This window comes from Sceloporus occidentalis, unplaced genomic scaffold (assembly GCF_023333645.1).
Source record: "Sceloporus occidentalis isolate IW3139 unplaced genomic scaffold, rSceOcc1.0.p SCAF_2, whole genome shotgun sequence".
In the NCBI taxonomy this organism is placed as follows: domain Eukaryota; kingdom Metazoa; phylum Chordata; class Lepidosauria; order Squamata; family Phrynosomatidae; genus Sceloporus; species Sceloporus occidentalis.
In genome coordinates this window covers 1790523-1808823 of record NW_028316982.1, presented here as the reverse complement: position 1 = coordinate 1808823, position 18301 = coordinate 1790523, and the positions used below count along the sequence as shown (strand labels likewise).

General features: G+C 43.9%; 1 protein-coding gene across 2 annotated transcripts in view; it reads left to right on the top strand.

The window, feature by feature from the left end:
* Positions 1–311: 311 nt before the first annotated feature.
* Positions 312–18301, top strand: part of LOC149317855 (translation initiation factor eIF2B subunit epsilon-like) — a 34181-nt gene continuing 16191 nt past the window's right edge. Inside the window, exons 1-7 of one of the 2 annotated variants that reach the window (XM_089508565.1) lie at positions 312–485; positions 7565–7689; positions 9681–9866; positions 9978–10155; positions 11865–11945; positions 14822–14899; positions 17187–17499. In XM_089508565.1, the coding sequence (XP_089364691.1) occupies positions 318–485; positions 7565–7689; positions 9681–9866; positions 9978–10155; positions 11865–11945; positions 14822–14899; positions 17187–17499 (1129 nt within the window). In that variant the 5' untranslated portion in view covers positions 312–317. Of the gene's footprint in view, positions 486–7564; positions 7690–9680; positions 9867–9941; positions 10156–11864; positions 11946–14821; positions 14900–17186; positions 17500–18301 lie in introns of both variants that reach the window. The other variant, XM_089508564.1, reaches the window with a different exon arrangement.

Below are 18301 nucleotides of genomic sequence, written 5' to 3'. Positions count from 1 at the left end.
TAAAAACATGGCAGGAAAAGAGCTCCAGTCAAAAGCAAATGGAGTGACTCCGGTCTGAAAACGGAGGAAGGCTCTTTAGAGAAGGAAATACGTTTTGAAAAAGGGTCACGGGAGGAAGCAGGAAACTAGTGCGCATGCGCGCCTCAAAGAGATGCGAAGAACCCTCGCTTCGGGATCCGTCGCGTTTTGTCCCCTCCGAGCCGCCGTCCATTCCATTTTGCTTCCATTCAGTTTTGTCCTCTCTGAGCCTCCGTCGCCCCTCAGCTTTCCCTCTCCGGAAGCGGAAGCGAGGCGTGCGAGGGAGCGAGCGAGGCATCATGGCGTCCCGCGGCGGCTCCGGGAAGCGTGGCGGCGGCGGCGGCGGCGGCTCTGGTTCCTCTCGAGGCCCGGAAGGCCAAGAGGAGCCCCCGCCTCCGCTGCAGGCAGTGCTGGTGGCAGACAGCTTCAACCGGCGCTTCTTCCCCGTCTCCAAGGACCGGCCGCGGGTGAGGCGAGCAGGGCTTCCCGTCCCTTCCCTCGCCCAGCGCCTTTGAGTAGCCTCTCGGAAGGCCAGGGGACGAAGGCAGCCCGAGGGCCAGGCAGCCAGACCTGGACCCCAAGGGCCAGCCAGCCAGCCAGCCAGCCTCCCTCCCTTCCCTGGGAGAGAGGGCCCTCCAGCCGCAGTCTCCCAGCAAGGAGTGCCTTCCCTTTCTGTCTGGAGGTTCCTCCGAATGTCGAGCTGCAGTCGCTTTTCCTGCCGCTTGCATCCATTGCTCCCTTGTTTCCTAGTCTCTGGAGCAGCAGGAAACAAGCCAGCTCCCTCCTCAGTCTGACCTGCCTTCACATTAGCTTCCTTGCTAATCGGCTTGCTTTCTGCTGCTCACTGCTGTGATCTTTGGAGTGAATAAAACAAACAAGCAAAACAAATACTGAAAGTGGCGACAGCCTGAGAGACAAGGCCTTCTGGGTGGTTGCCTCCAATGAAGGGGACCCCCCCCCCCATACACCCACACTCTCGGATGCAGCCCTTTCTGTCAGGAAGGTCCTCCTCATGCTGAGCTGGAATCTGGGTTCTATTCTCCGGAGCAGCAGGAAACAATCTTGCTCCCTCCTCAATATGGCATCCCTTCAGAGAGTTGCCTGGGGCTCTGCTCATATCCCCTCTGAACCTTCTCTTCTCCAGGCTAAACATCCCCAGCAGTTCCCTCAGTCTCTCCTCATGGGCCTTTTTGGTTTCCAGGCCCTTCACCATTTTAGTTGCCTTCCTTGGGACGCAGTTCCAGCCTGACAACATTGCTTTTGAATGTTAATATTGTAATAATTTTTATTTTAATGTATCGATTTTGTACGTTTTTACTTGTATTGTTTTGTAATATTGTAAGCTGCTTTGTCCTGGTTTTGAGGAAAGGGCAGAATATACATAAAGGTGGTGATGATGATGATGATGATGATGATGATGATGATGAGTCCTCCATTGCTCTGCTCAGGTCCTGCAAAGTCAAACCAGTGACCTCCTTCATGGAGTCCCTCCGTCTTCCAGGCAGCCTTCTGCTCTTTCTGCTGCCTCTTGCCTTCCAGAGAAGCCTCAGGGCTGAACCTGGGAGGATTTTCATAGAGGAAACTTAGGCTGTTCCCTGAGGCTGCATCCGCACCGTGGAATTAATGCAGTCTGACACCGCTTTCGCTGTTGTGGTGCATGCTATGCAATCCTGAGATTGGTAGCTTGCTCTGGCATTGAAGTGCTAAGTATCTCACAGAACTACAGATGCTAGGACTCTACAGGAGAGAGGCACGGCAGATGAAGCAAGTCTTCAGCATGGCAGCAGCCTAAATTGTGGTCTTCCCCCACAGCGGCAGTAAAGGAGCAATGAGCAAAATGCTGCTTTGGTATCACTCAAGAGTTTTCCCATTGATCATCCTTTCTGGCTCTTGTTTCTCAGGTCCAAAACACACGACAGAAATAATCCAGCTTGAAACTGCCTTAACTGGCCTGGCTCAATGCTAAGGAATTCTGGGAACTGTAGTTTTGTGAGACATTTAGCATTCTCTGTTGGTGCCACAATAAGCTACAATTCCCAGGATTCCCTAGCACTGAGCCAGGGCAGTTAAAGTGGTCTCAAACTGGATTATTTCTGCAGCATGGATGGGACCCAAGTCCATTTCCTTCAGTCATGCCCGTTTAATCTGGTTCAGCATTTCCCCAGTGCTCAACCTGTCCTGCAGATGTATTAGTATCTTAGTCACATAGATCATGGTCTGCCTTGAGTCCCAAGCATTTGAAATGTTCATGAGCGTTCTGTGTTGCTCATTGCCTCAGCTGCCTTGAGAGGCAATGGAGACATCGCTGCCATAGATACATGAGCATAGGTGGCTTACATAATGGCTAATTTAAGGAAAAGTCTTATTTCATTTAGTCTCACAGCCTTCATTAGGCATTCTTTATTATTTAGACCCCTTCAGCATGACAAAATGTCAGATCTATTTTGTGAGCCTCTGCCTTGTGAAGAGGTGTTTTGATTTTGGTAATGGTCTGGGTGAGAAGATGGCAAACAGAGGTCCAAAACACATTTAGCCTTCTCTATCAGAGAGCTCTGGTGCCACAGTAAACTACAATTCCCAGGATTCCCTAGCACTGAGCCAGGGCAGTTAAACTAGTCTCAAACTGGATTATTACTGCAGTGTGTTTTGCTCCAGAAAAAGCATTCCCATCAATGTTATCTTCACAGTGAAAATATATTAATGTATCTGTTTTCCACAATGCACTCGTCCCTCCGCATTTGCGACATTGACTTTTGTGGATTTGATTATTCACTTATTTTATTAATATGCTCTCTCTTGGGATCTCTAGGTCCTCCAGCGCAATTCTATGGTCAAGTTTAACCAAAAGTCGCACTGAAGGACCTATAGAGATTCCTACAGAGAAGACTTTGCTGGGCACTTGTAGCTCCTCCAGCGCAATTCTGTGGTTAGTGTCTGTCGGACGTTGACCACAAAGTTCCACTGGAGGACCTAGAGATTCCTAGAAAGGTGTCCTCTCAGGTAAAAACATGGTGTTTTTGTTATTTGCTGTTTTCCCACATTCACGGGGATCCTTGCCCCTAACCCCATCGAATGTGGAAGGGCGAGTGTAGCTAGAAAGCCAGCAGGTGACGCAACGGATTGTCTTTGACGGGTGTGTAAAAGAACGCCTCATTTGCTTAAAATCTCAGCCTAGTGCAGGATTGGTACTTTTTTCACTGGCTTTGCTCCTTTGAACTTAATTTCAGTTTGTCAGGCTAGAGTTAAAAAAAGAAACTTTGATGTTATCACTAAATTACCCATTGATTATTTGTTGTACTTCTAGTAAGTATTCCTGATGTATAGCATTTTCCAAACACCTGATAGCCAGGTTTTAATAAGTCTCTGGTATTTGGGAAATGGTGGCAGACAAGGTAGACCATAAAGGAATAGCAGGATGAAGGGCACATGTTTGAGATACAGGAGCAGTGCCAGTTTGTAAATTCTTCCTCATTTTAATGGCATTCTGAGGCTGGTTCTCCTGGATTCAAATTCACCATTCTATTGGTCACGGCGCATGCCATGCTGCCGCCACAGTTTGGACATTTAGATCAACAATGTCTTGTGTACCGTGCTTTCCAGATTTGTAGAATATTGCAGAGGTGGCATGCAGATGAAGTAAGAAAAGGTTAGGTACTGGTTTGGTTTTGTTTCTTCCTGCGGATAGTTTAGTGGTCTTCCCACATCCTGACACACAAGAGTAATAGTTTAAAGGGACCCTACAGATGATTGCGTTAAAATTATTGTAGCTTTCATTTTTGGAAAGACAACTTGCACTAGTTTTTATTATTATTATTATTATTGCATTCAGGAAAACCTTCCTGCCCTCATCAGATAACTTGGGTCTCTCTTTTCTGTTTGTTCATATTCTTTTATTCCAGGGACACATTCAAAATGTTGACCTTCATTCTCTCTTTGGTCAACAATACACTGCAGAAATAATCCAGTTTGAGACTGCTTTAACTGCCCTGGCTCAGCGATAGGGAATCCTGGGAACTGTAGTTTATTCTGGCACCTGACAGCTCTTTGTCAGAGAAAACTAAATGCCTCACAAAACTACAGTTCCCAGGATTCCCTAGCATTGAGCCAGAACAGTTAAAGTGGTCTCGCACCACTTTATTTCTGCAGTGTGTTTTGGACCTTTGTTTCCTGCATCCAGCACTACACACATTTTATAGTGATGCCAGTGACTTTCCGTAATGAAAAAGAAAAGTAAGACTGAAAGCCTTTGGCTGAATTTTAATGTCTGGAGTGCTCCTGTTTTCTAAGAGGGAGTAAGCCTTACATACAAGCTTCTGAAAATTCCTAGTTTTTCCTGAGAGGAGCTTAGACCTCTTGGTAGCCAGCTGAGGAGGGATGAGCGTCCGCTCCCTCCCTCAGGATCCTAAATAATGCCTGTCCTCAGCATGGAAGGGGAAACGTCCTTCCCCTGGACGCCTTGTTAATTTTAATGCTGGTTTCTGCACTAGGCTTTTGTAGCATCCTCCCTGGGATAGTAATTGCTGGCCTGTGTTGTTATATCAGAAGGGAAGGTACTCCCAGGGAGCACTCTCTACTCTGCATCATTTCTGGTAGCTCAGCAGGCTTTACTGGAGAGCATTTTGGAGCAGCCTGGCGCCAGATTAATTGCTGGTGTGATTTCTCTCCTTATGGCTGGCAAAAACTCCTTATTAAAAACTGGCATTTGTTCTTTCCTCGTGAAAATGCTAGATGGGTTTAATCTGTGATCAGGAGAGCTTTTACAAAGGAAATGGGAATTAGACAGCAGTTCTAATGATAGTCTTGAGCGTCGATTGCTGTTTGATGTTATCTGCCCTCGAGTCGACTTTGGCAACCCTGGGGACAAGACACCTCCAAGGACCCCTGTCTTCCACTTCTCTGCAGATTTCTTGCAAACCCATGCCTGTGTCCCCCATGATTGAGTCCATCCATCTGGCAAGCGGTCTTCCTCTCCTCCTCCTCCACTCCTCTACCATTCCTAGCATTCATAGAATCATAGAATCGTAGAATTGGAAGAGACCACAGGGGCCATCCAGTCCAACCCTCTGCCATGCAGGAAAACCAAATCAAAGCATCCCTGACAGATGGCCATCCAGCCTCTGTTTAAAGACCTCCAAGGAGGGAGATTCCATTACACTCCGAGGAAGGAGTGTGTTCCACTGTCAGACAGCCCTTACTGTCAGGAGGTTCTTCCTAATGTTGAGGTGGAATCTCTTTTCCTGGAGCTTGCATCCATTGCTCCGGGTCCTGTTCTCTGGAGCAGCAGAAAACAAGCTTGCTTCCTCCTCATTATGACATCCTTTCAAATATTTAAACAGGGCTATCATATCACCTTCTCTTCTAAACATCCCCAGCTCCCTGAGTCGTTCCTCATAGGGCATGGTTTCCAGACCCTTCACCATTTTAGTTGCCCTCCTTTGGACTCATGGCTCCAGTTTCTCAATGTCCTTTTTGAATTGTGGTGCCCAGAACTGTACACAATATTCCAGGTGGGGCCTGACCAAAGCAGAATACAGTGGCACTATTACTTCCCTTGATCTACACACTATACTTTTATTGATGCCTCCTAAAATCGCATTGGCCTTTTTAGCTGCCGCATTGCACTGTTGACTCATGTTCAACTTGTGGTCTACGTGGACTCCTAGATCTCTTTCACACATATAAGTCTCTCACTCAGCCAGGTGTCCCCCATAATCCTATATCTGTGCATTTCATTTTTCTGCCCTAAGTGCAGTACCTTACATTTCTCCGTGTTGAATTTCATTTTGTTAACTTTGGCCCAGTTTTCTAGTCTATTCAGGCCATTTTGAATCTTGATCCTGTCCTCTGGGGTGTTGGCTATTCCTCCTAATTTGGTGTCATCTGCAAATTTGATAAGTATGCTCCCAATTCTGTCATCCAGGTCATTGATAAAGATGTTGAACAGTACTGGGCCCAGGACAGAGCCCTGTGGGACTCCACTGGTCACTTCTCTCCAGGATGAAAAGAGCCATTCTTGAGCACCCTTTGGGTTCAGCTGGTCAACCAGTTACAAATCCATGTAACAGTTAATTTGTCTAGCCCACATTTTACAAGCTTGTTTGCAAGAATGTCTTGGGAAACCTTGTCATTCATTAGTGTCACCACTCTCTTCCATGCCAGCATTCTCTGAAGATGTCAGCCGCAGATGCTGGTGAAAAGTCAGAAATAAATGCCTCCAGAACATGGCCACATATTTTCCAGAACCCAGCTTAGATATCTGGCACTTCTTGTTGCACAATTTTTTAATGGTAGCTTGCTGCTGTGGTAAGATAGCACTTTTACTACTGAAATTTTAATGAGTGGCCTTATCTTGAGCAAACCCTCCTCCCCATGCTTACAATTGATCAAGAGAAAGTAAGGCAACTTTGACTCATGGCAACTCCATGGATCAATTCCTTTGAAGAGGCGGGATATAAATAAAACTTCTTCTTATTATTATTGATAAGACACCTCTAAAAAAAAAAACCCTGTCCTTAACTACTCTGCTCAGTTCCTTCAGACTCATGGCTATAGCCTCCATGACTGAATCTAGCTATCTGGTATGTGGTTTCCATACCTCTTTTTCTCTTGACCTCTACCTTTCCAGTATTGCCTTTTGTGGTGAACCTGCCTTCTCATGATGTGGCCGACGCACAACAGGCTCAATCTAGTAGTCATCTTGGCTTCTAGGGAGGGCTCACGCTCAATCTGTTTGTTTGTCTTTTTGGCCATCCATGGTATCCTCAGCATCTTCTCCAGCACCACATCTCAAATGATTTTATTTTTTCCTATCCGCTTTGTCCCTTGCCCAGTTCTCACATCAATGTGTGGTGATGGCTTGGATGATTGAATTCTAACTTTAGTACTCAGTTTGTATATCTTTACACTTTGGGTTCTTCTTCTAATTTCTTGACTGCAATCTCTTCTCATCAGTGATTGATCCAAGGAGTGGGAAATCTTTATTTCGGTTCCGTCATCTTCTAGATTGATGTCAGTCCTCAACGGCCATTATTTTTGTTTTCTTAATGTTCAACCTTAAACTTGCCCTCTAACTTTCTTCTTTACCTTTCTTTAGTTATTGTTCCTCTTACTAAATTTTAGCAACAGGAATATAAGTCTGTTTATCTGGTGTCCCCCCCCCCCCTTTGTGGATCAAGTGGTGGGTTTTGGTTTAAATGAAATCAGAAGCAGGTTTCTAGCAAAACCTACTTAAGTTGGCTTGCCTAAACTTTATGGAATGAAGCTGTTAGGTTGGGAATGTGTGGGAAGTCTGGTTTGTTCATTAGTTTATATATGTTAATAATAGAAATAGATTTTTAAGTGTGAAAAATAAACTTCAGATTCATATATTTTTTAAAAAGCTGCTAAATTAAAAGAGTTACTTGTGTAATGTAACATACAATTATGATTTAATTCAATATTTTGTATTTTGGTAGGCTGGTTTTCGTTTTCATGTGAAGATTGTGAATGTGCGGATAAAAAGGACAACATTTTTGCCTGACCTTTTGTTTGTTTGTTTGTTCCCTAGGCTCTGATTCCTTTGGCCAATGTGGCCATGATTGACTACACGCTGGAATTCCTCACGGCAGCGGGAGTGGAGGAAACCTTTGTCTTTTGCTGCTGGAAGTCAACAGAGATCAAGGAGCATATACTGTGAGAACAGACACCGTTTCTGATTGATCAAACAAGGAGTCTCTTCCTTTCATTTGTCAGTCTTTCTAGGGCTTGACTAATGCAGGAGAGGTGAAAGTGGGGCTCTGGGGCCACTGGAAACCCCAAAGCTGTTTTGACTACTGCTGACATTCACCCCAACTGCCCTGGCCCACTTTTTTTTTTTGGCAAAAGAAGAAAGAGCAAATTGCTTTCTAGAAAAGCTGCTCCCTAGAACAGAGAACGGTTCACTTTTTAAATAAGTCACAGCCTCCCTGTCCACCATTTAACATAAAAGAAACAACAAATGTTTACTTTCAGCTGCTTCTGTTCTTATTTTGTTTTCTTTGTTGCTTGGTTGCATGTCAATCCAAGAAGGTCCTCTAGGGCAAGGAATTAGCTCACAGGCGCTCCTGCATTGTCCATCCCAATCAGCTGCTCTTAGTGTGGAATTTGAGAGCCACATCGCCCAGGGAACACAGCATAAACATCCTTACTTTATTCAATTTGCACCACTTGATTCTTTTTTGGGACCATGACAGGTGACAGCGCATACCCATCATAAGCATTAGAATCACAGAATTTTAGAGTTGGAAGGGGCCATTCAGACCAAATAGTTTAACCCTCTGCTCTGCACTCCTAAAAGATACCCATCCAACATATATTTAAAGACCTCCAACCAAAGAGAGCTTCTCCCCACTGGCAATCTATTCCATTGCTGAACAGTTCTTTCAGTAAAGAAGGTCTTTCTAATATTTAGGTAGAATATCTTTACTTGTAATTTGATATGTGTTCTGGTCTCTGAAGCAGGGAAAAACAAGCTCACTACATACTCCTACAAGCCATCCCTTCAGATATTTAATTAATTAAGATACTTCAGTAGTTAGATAGGTGCTACAGAGGACTTTGCAGCTGGACAGAGTTAAAAAATGTCATCTCTCAGATGCTAACAGTAGTTTATGAAGGCTACTGGATTCTTTTCCCTGCACAGTGCCTTCATGACTGTGGTTATGGTGATACTTAATATACCCTGTTCGTTATTCATGTCAGAAATAATAATAATAATAATAATAATAATAATAATAATAATTTGTTTCCCCCAAAGAATTGGGGCTCAGAACAGCTCACAATTTGAAGGTACATACAAGAAGTGCACCTTAAAATAAAATTAAACTTTTTACAATATTAAAACAATTCACATCCTAGTTTTAAAAAATAAAATACAATTAAAATATAAAAAGCCATTAAAAACAACTTAGGCCTGATTTAAACGGGCCTTTGCGCCGCCCCGTCACGTGCTAGTGGTTGGCTGAGGACGCAGCATCCATACCACTGCTGTTCGACAGTGGAATGCACTCCCTCGGAGAGTGATAGAGTCTCCTTCCTTGGAGGTCTTTAAACAGAGGCTGGATGGCCATCTGTCAGGGATGCTTTGATTTGGATTTCCTGCATGGCAGGGGGTTGGACTGGATGGACCTAGTGGTCTCTTCCAACTCTACGATTCTATGATTCTATACCAGCCTCACCTCTAACACATGATGGGGCGTCAAAATGGCAGCGCCCTGTACACATGAGTGCCGCCATTTTGACGCAATGAACATGTAGCGTCTGCACGTCCCATTGTGCTGGCGACATCACGAGTGCGCCATTTGGCAGCTGAGGCTTCCCGCCGGCGGAAATGGAGATGGCAGCAGACCGCCCTTTTTGGGCGGTCTGTATCCCGCCTAAGTTAAAATGATACAGCAACTCCCAACCTGTTCTTTAAAAACGTTCTGTTTCTAAAAGCCCACCTGAATAAAAAGATTTTAGCATGCCAATGGAAACACAATGAGGAGGCCATCATGGCTTTCTTTAGAAGGGAGTTCCAGAGGCAACCACCAAGAAGGCCCTCTTTCGTGTTCCCCCAACTGTATAACAGAATAGGAAGGAATTTTCTGCTATCTATGCTGTGGAGATCTTTCCATTTATTCCTTTCTGTCTGTGTTCTCTCCCAGGAAATCTAAGTGGTGCCGTTCAAACTCTCCAAACACAGTGCGGTTTGTAACTTCAGATCTCTATCGCTCGCTTGGTGATGTACTAAGGGATGTGGATGCTAAGTCACTTGTCCGTTCTGACTTCATCCTTGTCTCAGGAGATGTTGTGTCCAATATTAATGTTTCCACAGCTTTACAGGAACACAGGTGAGTGTGCGGGAGAGAGATGTAACAACCTGGCATGCTGGGATGATTTGTGGCTTGTGAGGTGCATCACTTCAGTCAAAACCCCTTATCCCCCCTTACTTCCCCATATAGGTTACGTCGTAAATTGGAGAAGAATGTATCTGTCATGACCATGATCTTCAAAGAGTGCTCACCAGGTCACCGAGCTAGATGCCAAGAGGATGACATTATTGTTGCCATGCACAGTGCTACCAAGCGAGTGTTGCACTACCAGAAAACCCAAGGACTGAAACGCTTCCGGTTTCCCATGGTGTGTTCATACAGGAAGACGTGACAAGTAGCCCAGTCAGTTCTCCCAAGAATCTATATCTGGAGAAGCTGTGCTGTTCCTTTCAGGATGTAGAGTCCTCAAGACCTGGCCTTCAGATGCCAAAATCACTTTTACACTTGCTGTTGGGTATTTCATTCTGTCTCGGGCTCAAACTACTATCTCTACATTGGGCATAATATTGTCATACGGGGCCAGCGGATGGTTCAGTCAGAGAAAGTTGTATGCCTAAAAAGTGGATGTTTTTATGGATGTTCTTCATTGGTGTAGTAAACTGTTTTAGTGGTATGCTAGATACCATGCTCGTTTTTATGATTTTGAATAAGTATTTCCAAAAGTTGGAGCTGTTCTTGGCTTTTAGAAAAATAGTCTTTTTTGGAAATCATAGGTAATTCAGTTGATAGCATACTGGAGAACTTCAGAAATACTAGTTTAAGCAGACAGCAAGCTCAAGTTTTCACCCAAACTCTTTCAGCAGCTTCATATTGAAAACACAGTTGCTGTCGGAGAATGCTTAAGTGACTTGGATTATGCACCTTCTTTCCAGGCTTTTTGAGCAACCTAAACGGGCAATCGGAGTATCTCAACGTGACAAAAAGCATTTTTTTTTATTCTCTATCTAGAAATTGATACCCTTTGCCACAGGGGAAGTATGGAAAAAACACTCTTGATCTAGGTCGGGGTGAGAATTAGCCTGTGGCCTGCACTCACCCTACTGCTATCCACCTGAAACTGCCTAATGCTCAAAAATGCAGAACCAAAATAGAAAATCATACCCCTAAAAGCCTCTAAAGGGACATGATTCTCTATTTGAAGGCTGTTTTAACTTGCTGGGTGCTTTATTTTTGTAGCACTCTGAGTTTTGGGATGAAGTGTGGGGATGGTGGATGGTAAGATAGTTTTTGCCCCCAGACTCTGCAGCCCATCCTTGATCTGGGTGCATGATTCTTGCTCTAGACATGAAAAATAAAAAAAAATCTGGATGACGTGACATGACTGGGAACGATGCTGGGTACCATACCTCAGAGCAGAGTATGTACTTTCCATGAGGTCTTAGGTTATAGCCGAGGTGGAAAAACCACAACTGACCAGAGCACTGAAGAGCAGACAGTACTGAATTAGATGGGCTAACCACCTCTCCTGATATGGGACGGTTTGGTATGTTCCTAAGGAGGATATGCAACATCCTGTTTTAGCAGTTTTGCTCAATGTATGAAGCCTTCTGGAAGTTGAGAAGCTGGTCATTTTAAATCTTGTTTCACAGTTAGAGAACTGGGGCAGATTTTTCCCAAGGCCATACTGGTTTCATAGTGGTGAACTGTATTGTGGTGTAAGAAAGCATGCATGGCCTTTCACAAGCAGGATAAAGTTCTTGGATTCAAAGCAGAAAACTTGTTGGGATTATTTAGATGTGGTTCTGATTTATAGAGAGGCATTTTTGGATTACTGCACTTTCTTTTCTGGTGTTATCAGGTGTTGGTAATATCAATAACTGTATAGGTTTCCAAGTGGGACTGAGTGTCTGGTGAGGTTCTTGTGGACTCTGTGTGCGAACAGGCACTCCTCCACCCCATGGTCCTCTCCAAGCACTTCCTCCAGTGAGGGCTCCAAAGTAGCATGAAGAATTTTGAATGTTACATACTCTCTGAGGAGCTCACATGTTCCTCACTATGTTTCCTTTCATTTTGTAGAGCTTGTTCCAGAGTAATATTGAAGAAGTTCAAGTACGGCATGATTTGTTGGACTGTCACATTAGTATCTGTTCCCCACAGGTAGGTTTTGCGAAATTAGGCTACTTTCACAGGCAGATGATGACGGAGATCCTACATGGCTGAACATTGTGTAAGAGGTCTATGTGCGGGATTTTGCTATGGCTCCACAAGACTCAGCATTGCACAGCATGGGCATTGTGTTGCTGGTGGAGAGCAGAGTTGTTAGATCAGAGGAGCATATGGCTAAATTCCCATAGCCAAACACAGACCAAGGACATCTTTGCTGGAACCACTTGGGTCTTCTCAAGGTCTCAGTGGATGATGTCTTTGGTTTGTTTCCCCTTCTTGCCATCAACAGTGGAATGGCTGGAGGTGAGGGCTATTGCAGTGCAGAGGTGAGTCATGGAGTGGGCTTTGAATGCTGTGGAGGAAGGAAGAAAATACCAAACTCTGCAATAACAAGAAGAAGAAAAAATTAGGTGGATATATGTTTGCCTAATTCATTAATGGAATGCAGGCAATGTGTTGTTCGGGATGTTGGGTGGGTTTGAATCTGTGCCTCAGTTGTCCTTAACACAAACACAAAAGAGAGATTGATAAATAGACAGTCAGACAAGAATGGGCCATGGGCTGCATGTGGACCTCGGTCCATTTTTGCGGTCCCTACAGAACCCTCCAGTGTTCCCTAGGCAGAATTCTCTTTCTTTTAAAAATGGGTTTTTAAATATTTCTGGAGGTAGAGGGATGGCATGTATGTGGTGTGGGCACAACTCCCCCCTAAGCTTGCTTTGCCCAGTTCCCATATCCAGTGGGCCATTGGTATCCACTGAGATTTGGTTCCAGAACCCCACATAGATACCAAAATCAGTGGATACTCAAGTCCCATTAAATACAGTGGTGCAGTAAAATGGTGTCCCTTATATAAAATCCGATTGTGGGAGAAAGGCAGGATATCAGTCCTTCAAATAATAAATAAATAAAATGGCAAAATAAAGGCTTGCTTTTTGGAATAGATATATTTTTAAAGTTTTTTAAAGCCGTGGATGGTTGAATCCATGGATAAACAATTTGAGGGTATGAAGGACCAACTGTATAAAACAGAAGTGGATGTAGAGTCACTTCTGGTTTTTGTTTTAGTGGAAGTGGGGGGATTTGGGGGCCTGGTGATCCTCTAGTCCAGCCTTGCCAAAGTTTCCAACCCCAGGTTTAGAAGGACCTCTGGAGTGGCAATATATAAGTCCCAAGTGCTTTCACTTGCAAATGTATTTTAGGCTGCAACTACACTGCAGAAATAATCCAGGTTGACACCATTTTAACTCCCATGGCTCAGTGCTATGGAATCCTGGGATTTGTAGTTTGTTGTGGCATCAGAGCTTTCTGACAGAAAAGGCTAAATGTGTCATAAAACTACAGTTCCAGAATCCCATAGCATTGAACCATGGAAGTTTTAAGTGGTGTCAACCTGGATTATTTCTGCAGTGCAGAGGAGTCTTACTCCTTGGTAGGCAGGTGAGAAACCAAGAGATTGGTGGTTAGGGAAGCAGATAGGTGTTCTTGGAGGCTCAACCACAAATGACATGACTGCCTGCCATCCTGCCTTCAGACCTCTCTCATCTTCTTACCCTCATAGCAGATGGATAGTAGGGAGGAAGATAAGACACAGCAAGGTAAAGAAACAGGTTTGTGGAAGCAAAGATTGAGTGGCTGATGGGCCCCAGGAAGGATGGAAGGACTCCATGGCTGGTGGTTCTCCATCACTAATTTATAGGCAAGTGACTTTTCATCTGGTGGAGGAAATCCCAAATTAGGATAGCTGAACTGTGTTGCTGATGAGTTCCCAGTTGAAAACTGTTGCCTCCAGGAACATGTATCATTGAGGAATTTCATATTGCTTCATGGAAAAAATAATAAAGATGGAGTTGGACATTGGTGAGGGAGTGTCAAGAAGCGTTCACAGAGGTAATTGCATGCAAAGGCTTTATTCTGAATATCTTTCTAGAAAATGGTAGTAGTTGTACTGTATTATTACTTGGCCTTTGCCATAACCATACCAAAATTCTCCTGCGCAGGAACTTGAATGCATATTTTGCCATTCAGTAATATATGCATACTGGCTATAGAAACCCAATGAATTGAGCAGAATTAGCTAATATGCACTATATGTCATCCCTCTTACAGTCAGTGATTTAGACAAGTTTGGCTTCCAAAGGCCTTCTTCTCTGATTCCGTGGGTTGTGACTACACCTTCCTCTTTACCTTGGGAATGTCAGGAAGGTGCCATAGGGCGAGGTGTAGATGGTGATAGCAGTACTTGGGAAGCACTGAGCAAACTAAACTGTTCCGAGGAGGATGGTTGCTTTCTGATTTTGGTTCTTTAACACTAAAGCTCCCCAGAACAACTTCTTGTAAAGCCTGTTGTTTTTAGTAACCAGTATTCAGAGTGTCTTAGTGATTTAATGTTGGACCAGGACTTTGGTTCAATTCCTTGCTCGGCTAGGGTTAGATTCCCTGCTTGGCCATGAAATCCACTGGGTGACCTTGGGAAAGTCACATGCTCTCAGCCTCAGTAGCAGGCAATGGTAAACTTCCTATCCCATGATAGGATCACATTAGTCATCATAAGTAGGAATGACTTAAAGGCACACAACAACAACAAATCTTTAAAAACTAGCTTCATATAATGTGTATAATAATGTTCCAGTTAGCAGTGAAGTGGCTGTATTTTGTGCTAGCTGTGGCTTTCACGTTCAGGGGCTCCCCATGTATAGGTCATTACCATAGTCTCATTGAATGGTTATCATTGCATGAGCTACTGTGGCTGAGCTACGTCTGTCCAAGAAGGTCTTGGTGGATTTTAGGAGAATTATTTGGCGCTGTGTGATATGGTTTTCTATCCTGGTGTGTTTCCTCTGATGTTGCCTATCTTTTCCTGGCAGGTGGCTGAGCTGTTCACAGATAACTTTGATTATCAAACTCGGGATGACTTTGTGCGTGGCCTTTTGGTGAATGAAGAGGTACGTTTGTGATGGCAAATGAAACCCAATGTGGTTGTATGATGGTTACAGTGGAATGATGAATCCAGTGTGAATCCAGGGAAAACGGAAGTACTGGTGATAGGTCCCTCGGTTCCGGGTGGTGAGATTTGTCAGCCTGTCCTGAATGGGGTCACGTTCCCCTTGAGGGACTCGGTGCGCAGCTTGGGAGTACTCCTTGATTCGTCGCTCCAGCTGACATCTCAGGTGGATGCGACGGTCAGGAGTGCTTGTCATCAGCTTCGGCTGATACGCCAGCTGCGCCCCTACCTGGACCGTCGGGACCTTGAAACTGTTGTACATGCTTTGGTAACCTCTTGATTGGATTTCTGCAATGCGCTCTACATGGGGCAACCCTTGTACCAAACCCGGAAGCTTCAACTGGTGCAGAATATCGCAGCCAAACTGGTCGCTGGTAGTTCCAGGACGGACCACATCACACCTATTTTAAAAGATCTCCACTGGCTACCCGTTCGCTTCCGAGCTCAATACAAGGTGTTGGTTTTGACCTATAAAGCCCTAAATGGCTTGGGCCCAGGGTACTTGGAGGACCGTCTCTCCCCATATAATCCGCCCCGCACACTCAGAACATCTGGGACAAATTTATTGGAGGTCCCTAAATCCCATCTGGTGAGGACCTCACAGAGGGCTTTTACTATCGTTGCCCCCTCACTGTGGAATAAGCTCCCTGTAGAGCTCCGTTCCTCTGCATCTTTAGTTTCTTTCAAGAAACAATTAAAAACGCATCTATTCCAGCTGGCTTTTTCACTTTAGGTAATAGTGCTTTTTCTCTGCTCCTTGTTCTTTGTTTTTTGACCCCAGACTAGTGCAATATATTGTCCTTTTCTTGCCCCTAGTGAATTGCGATTTGTATAGATTCCCGTTCATACCCCTTGTAATGATGTTTTTAAACTTTTATATTGTAATGCTTTTAACTGTATTTTATTATTCTTTGTTTTGTAAGCCGCCTTGATCATGCAATTGGAAAGGCGGGGTAAAAATAAAAACTATTATTATTATTATTATTATTATTATGAAGAGGTAGGTGTTGGTGAATGTCTGTTGAAAGAAGAACTTGGTCTTAAGAGCACGATATTTCATCAGGATATTTATATATTATCTGCAAAGATGATTTGCATTTTTTACTTAGTATAAAATATGTACATACAGTATGTGTTTTGTGTAATTGTTTATTTCCAAAGGTAAAGATTATTAGTACTTAGGCATAATTTGATAAGGACTGTAACAGGAGAAGTAAGAAGAGTGACATCAGTCATTTGCTAGAGAGCAGAAGCTTGGAAGTGAAAGGGTGAGATGGAAATGGAATAGAAATAAAAAGGTGACAAGGGAAGTGACAACCTTGTCTTCAGTGGCCTCTGTACACAATCTACCCATGACATGTATGGAGACTACATTGTACATGACCTGTGTATTTCACTTTTTCCTATGAGATCCTAAGAACATTCAGTGCAGCTTTGTGTACTCGGAAGAGAGACTTAAATCAGCACCCCAAATTCTGCACTAGAAAATGTTGACTTCTGCAACTGTATGTGAATGTAGAGTAGGAGCTGTAGCACAGTGACATCTCCAGATATAGCTGGGAAAGACTTCTTTCTGCAGAGCCCCTGTGAGTCACAGTTGACTGTAGTGAGCTACATGGACCTCACTCAGTAGAAAGTAGCTTCGTGTGTTCCTATCTGAATAAATTTACGTGACTATGTAGTCTGCATAATCTCTTACATAACTGATTTTTCTAGTCAAGTCAAGTGCTACTATGTAGAGCACGGAAGTCTTACCTTAAACATGCCCTTGTTGAAGAGGGGATTTCAGAATGCTGGGAATTGTTTGGTTCCTTGTGTGACAATTTTTGTTGTAGCCCTACATATATGAAAATTGTTTGTGAAAGGTGGCTGGTCTTTAAAGATTTTAGCTGCACACAGCTGCGGCATCCATATTTCACCTGAGTTTATTGAGTTACTCTACCAATGCTGTATTCTCCACTTAATACATGTTCTAAATACTGATTGATACACCTACCTGGTACAGTAACTTAAAATACAATAGATGGTTATGGGATATGGGTGTTGCAGCTATGTGCAACTAAACGTTTAGGGAAAGAGCTGAAATCTTCACGAATACACAATCCAAATTGGATTCTAGTTTTATTGTAGAAGGAAGTAAAACTGGCATGTACGTTCCTTGGGAAACAGGCCAAACTGGGCCTACCTTTGCTGAATTGGCTTTTGAATGGCATCTTTCTGTTTACCAGGTATTGGGCAACCAGATCCATATGCATGTGACATCAGAAGAGTATGGTGTCCCGGTATCCAACTTGCTGATGTATGAATCTGTGTCCTCTGACATCCTCCAGCGCTGGGTTTATCCACTGACGCCTGAGATGAACATTACTGATGATGAAAAGCAAACTTGCACTCATTCTCGGCACAACATCTACCGGGGGGCGGAGGTGAGCCTAGGCCATGACAGTGTCCTCGAAGAGAACGTCCTCATCGGACGAGGAACCTCAGTGGGAAGAAAATGCTCCATCACCAACAGTGTCATCGGCCCCAACTGCAACATAGGTGAGCTCTGTAGACGAGGAAGTGTGAGGGGCTGTGGAACAGTCTTCCTTTGCACACCTATTTGGCAGAAGATCTCACCCGTTTTCATAAAGAGTTGGAGATCTTCCTCTTCATTTTGCCAGATTAAGCTAAAGTGGCCAAGATGGGTAGCAAGTGATAAGGATTTTGTTGTTAGTATATTAGTATATCATTGTAGTTAGTATATTGTGTTTTTTTATTTTTATGTTTTTATTGTGTTTCATTGTTTTGTTCTTGATTATATAAGTTGGAAGTTCTGCCCGTTGGCGGAAATAAATAAACGTTGTTGTTGTTGTTGTTGTTGTTGTTGTTGTGAGCATTATGGAAGTCTAAGACCAGCCTAGATCTACACACTTGGTCAAGGAGAAAGAGCTGCAGGAAATGGCTTATCTTTTCCCTTCCAGAAGGAGCATTCAGCTGCTAATTGCTTTTAGGCTGGAGAGAAGAGGGGAAGCACACATCCCTAGCCACTGTTAGTTGGCTCCATCCATCCACCAGAAACATAAGGGCTGATGGTGTGTAAGACTGTGTTCTATGGTGGCCTTTCTTTTTAATTTATTGAGAAGCATCTGATACAAGTATTCTGAATTAATAATTGTATCATCTTGCCAACGTTGGTGCTAGCCATAGAGCTGTAGCAACCAGTTAAGTACAGTGAAGGACATAGAAGGTCACTCCAGATGATGAATCAGGTTAGTGCCACAGTCAGGAGTGCCTGTTATCAGCTTTGGATGATAAGCCAGCAGCACCCTTTCCTGGAAGTTAGGGACTTTGAAACTGTGGT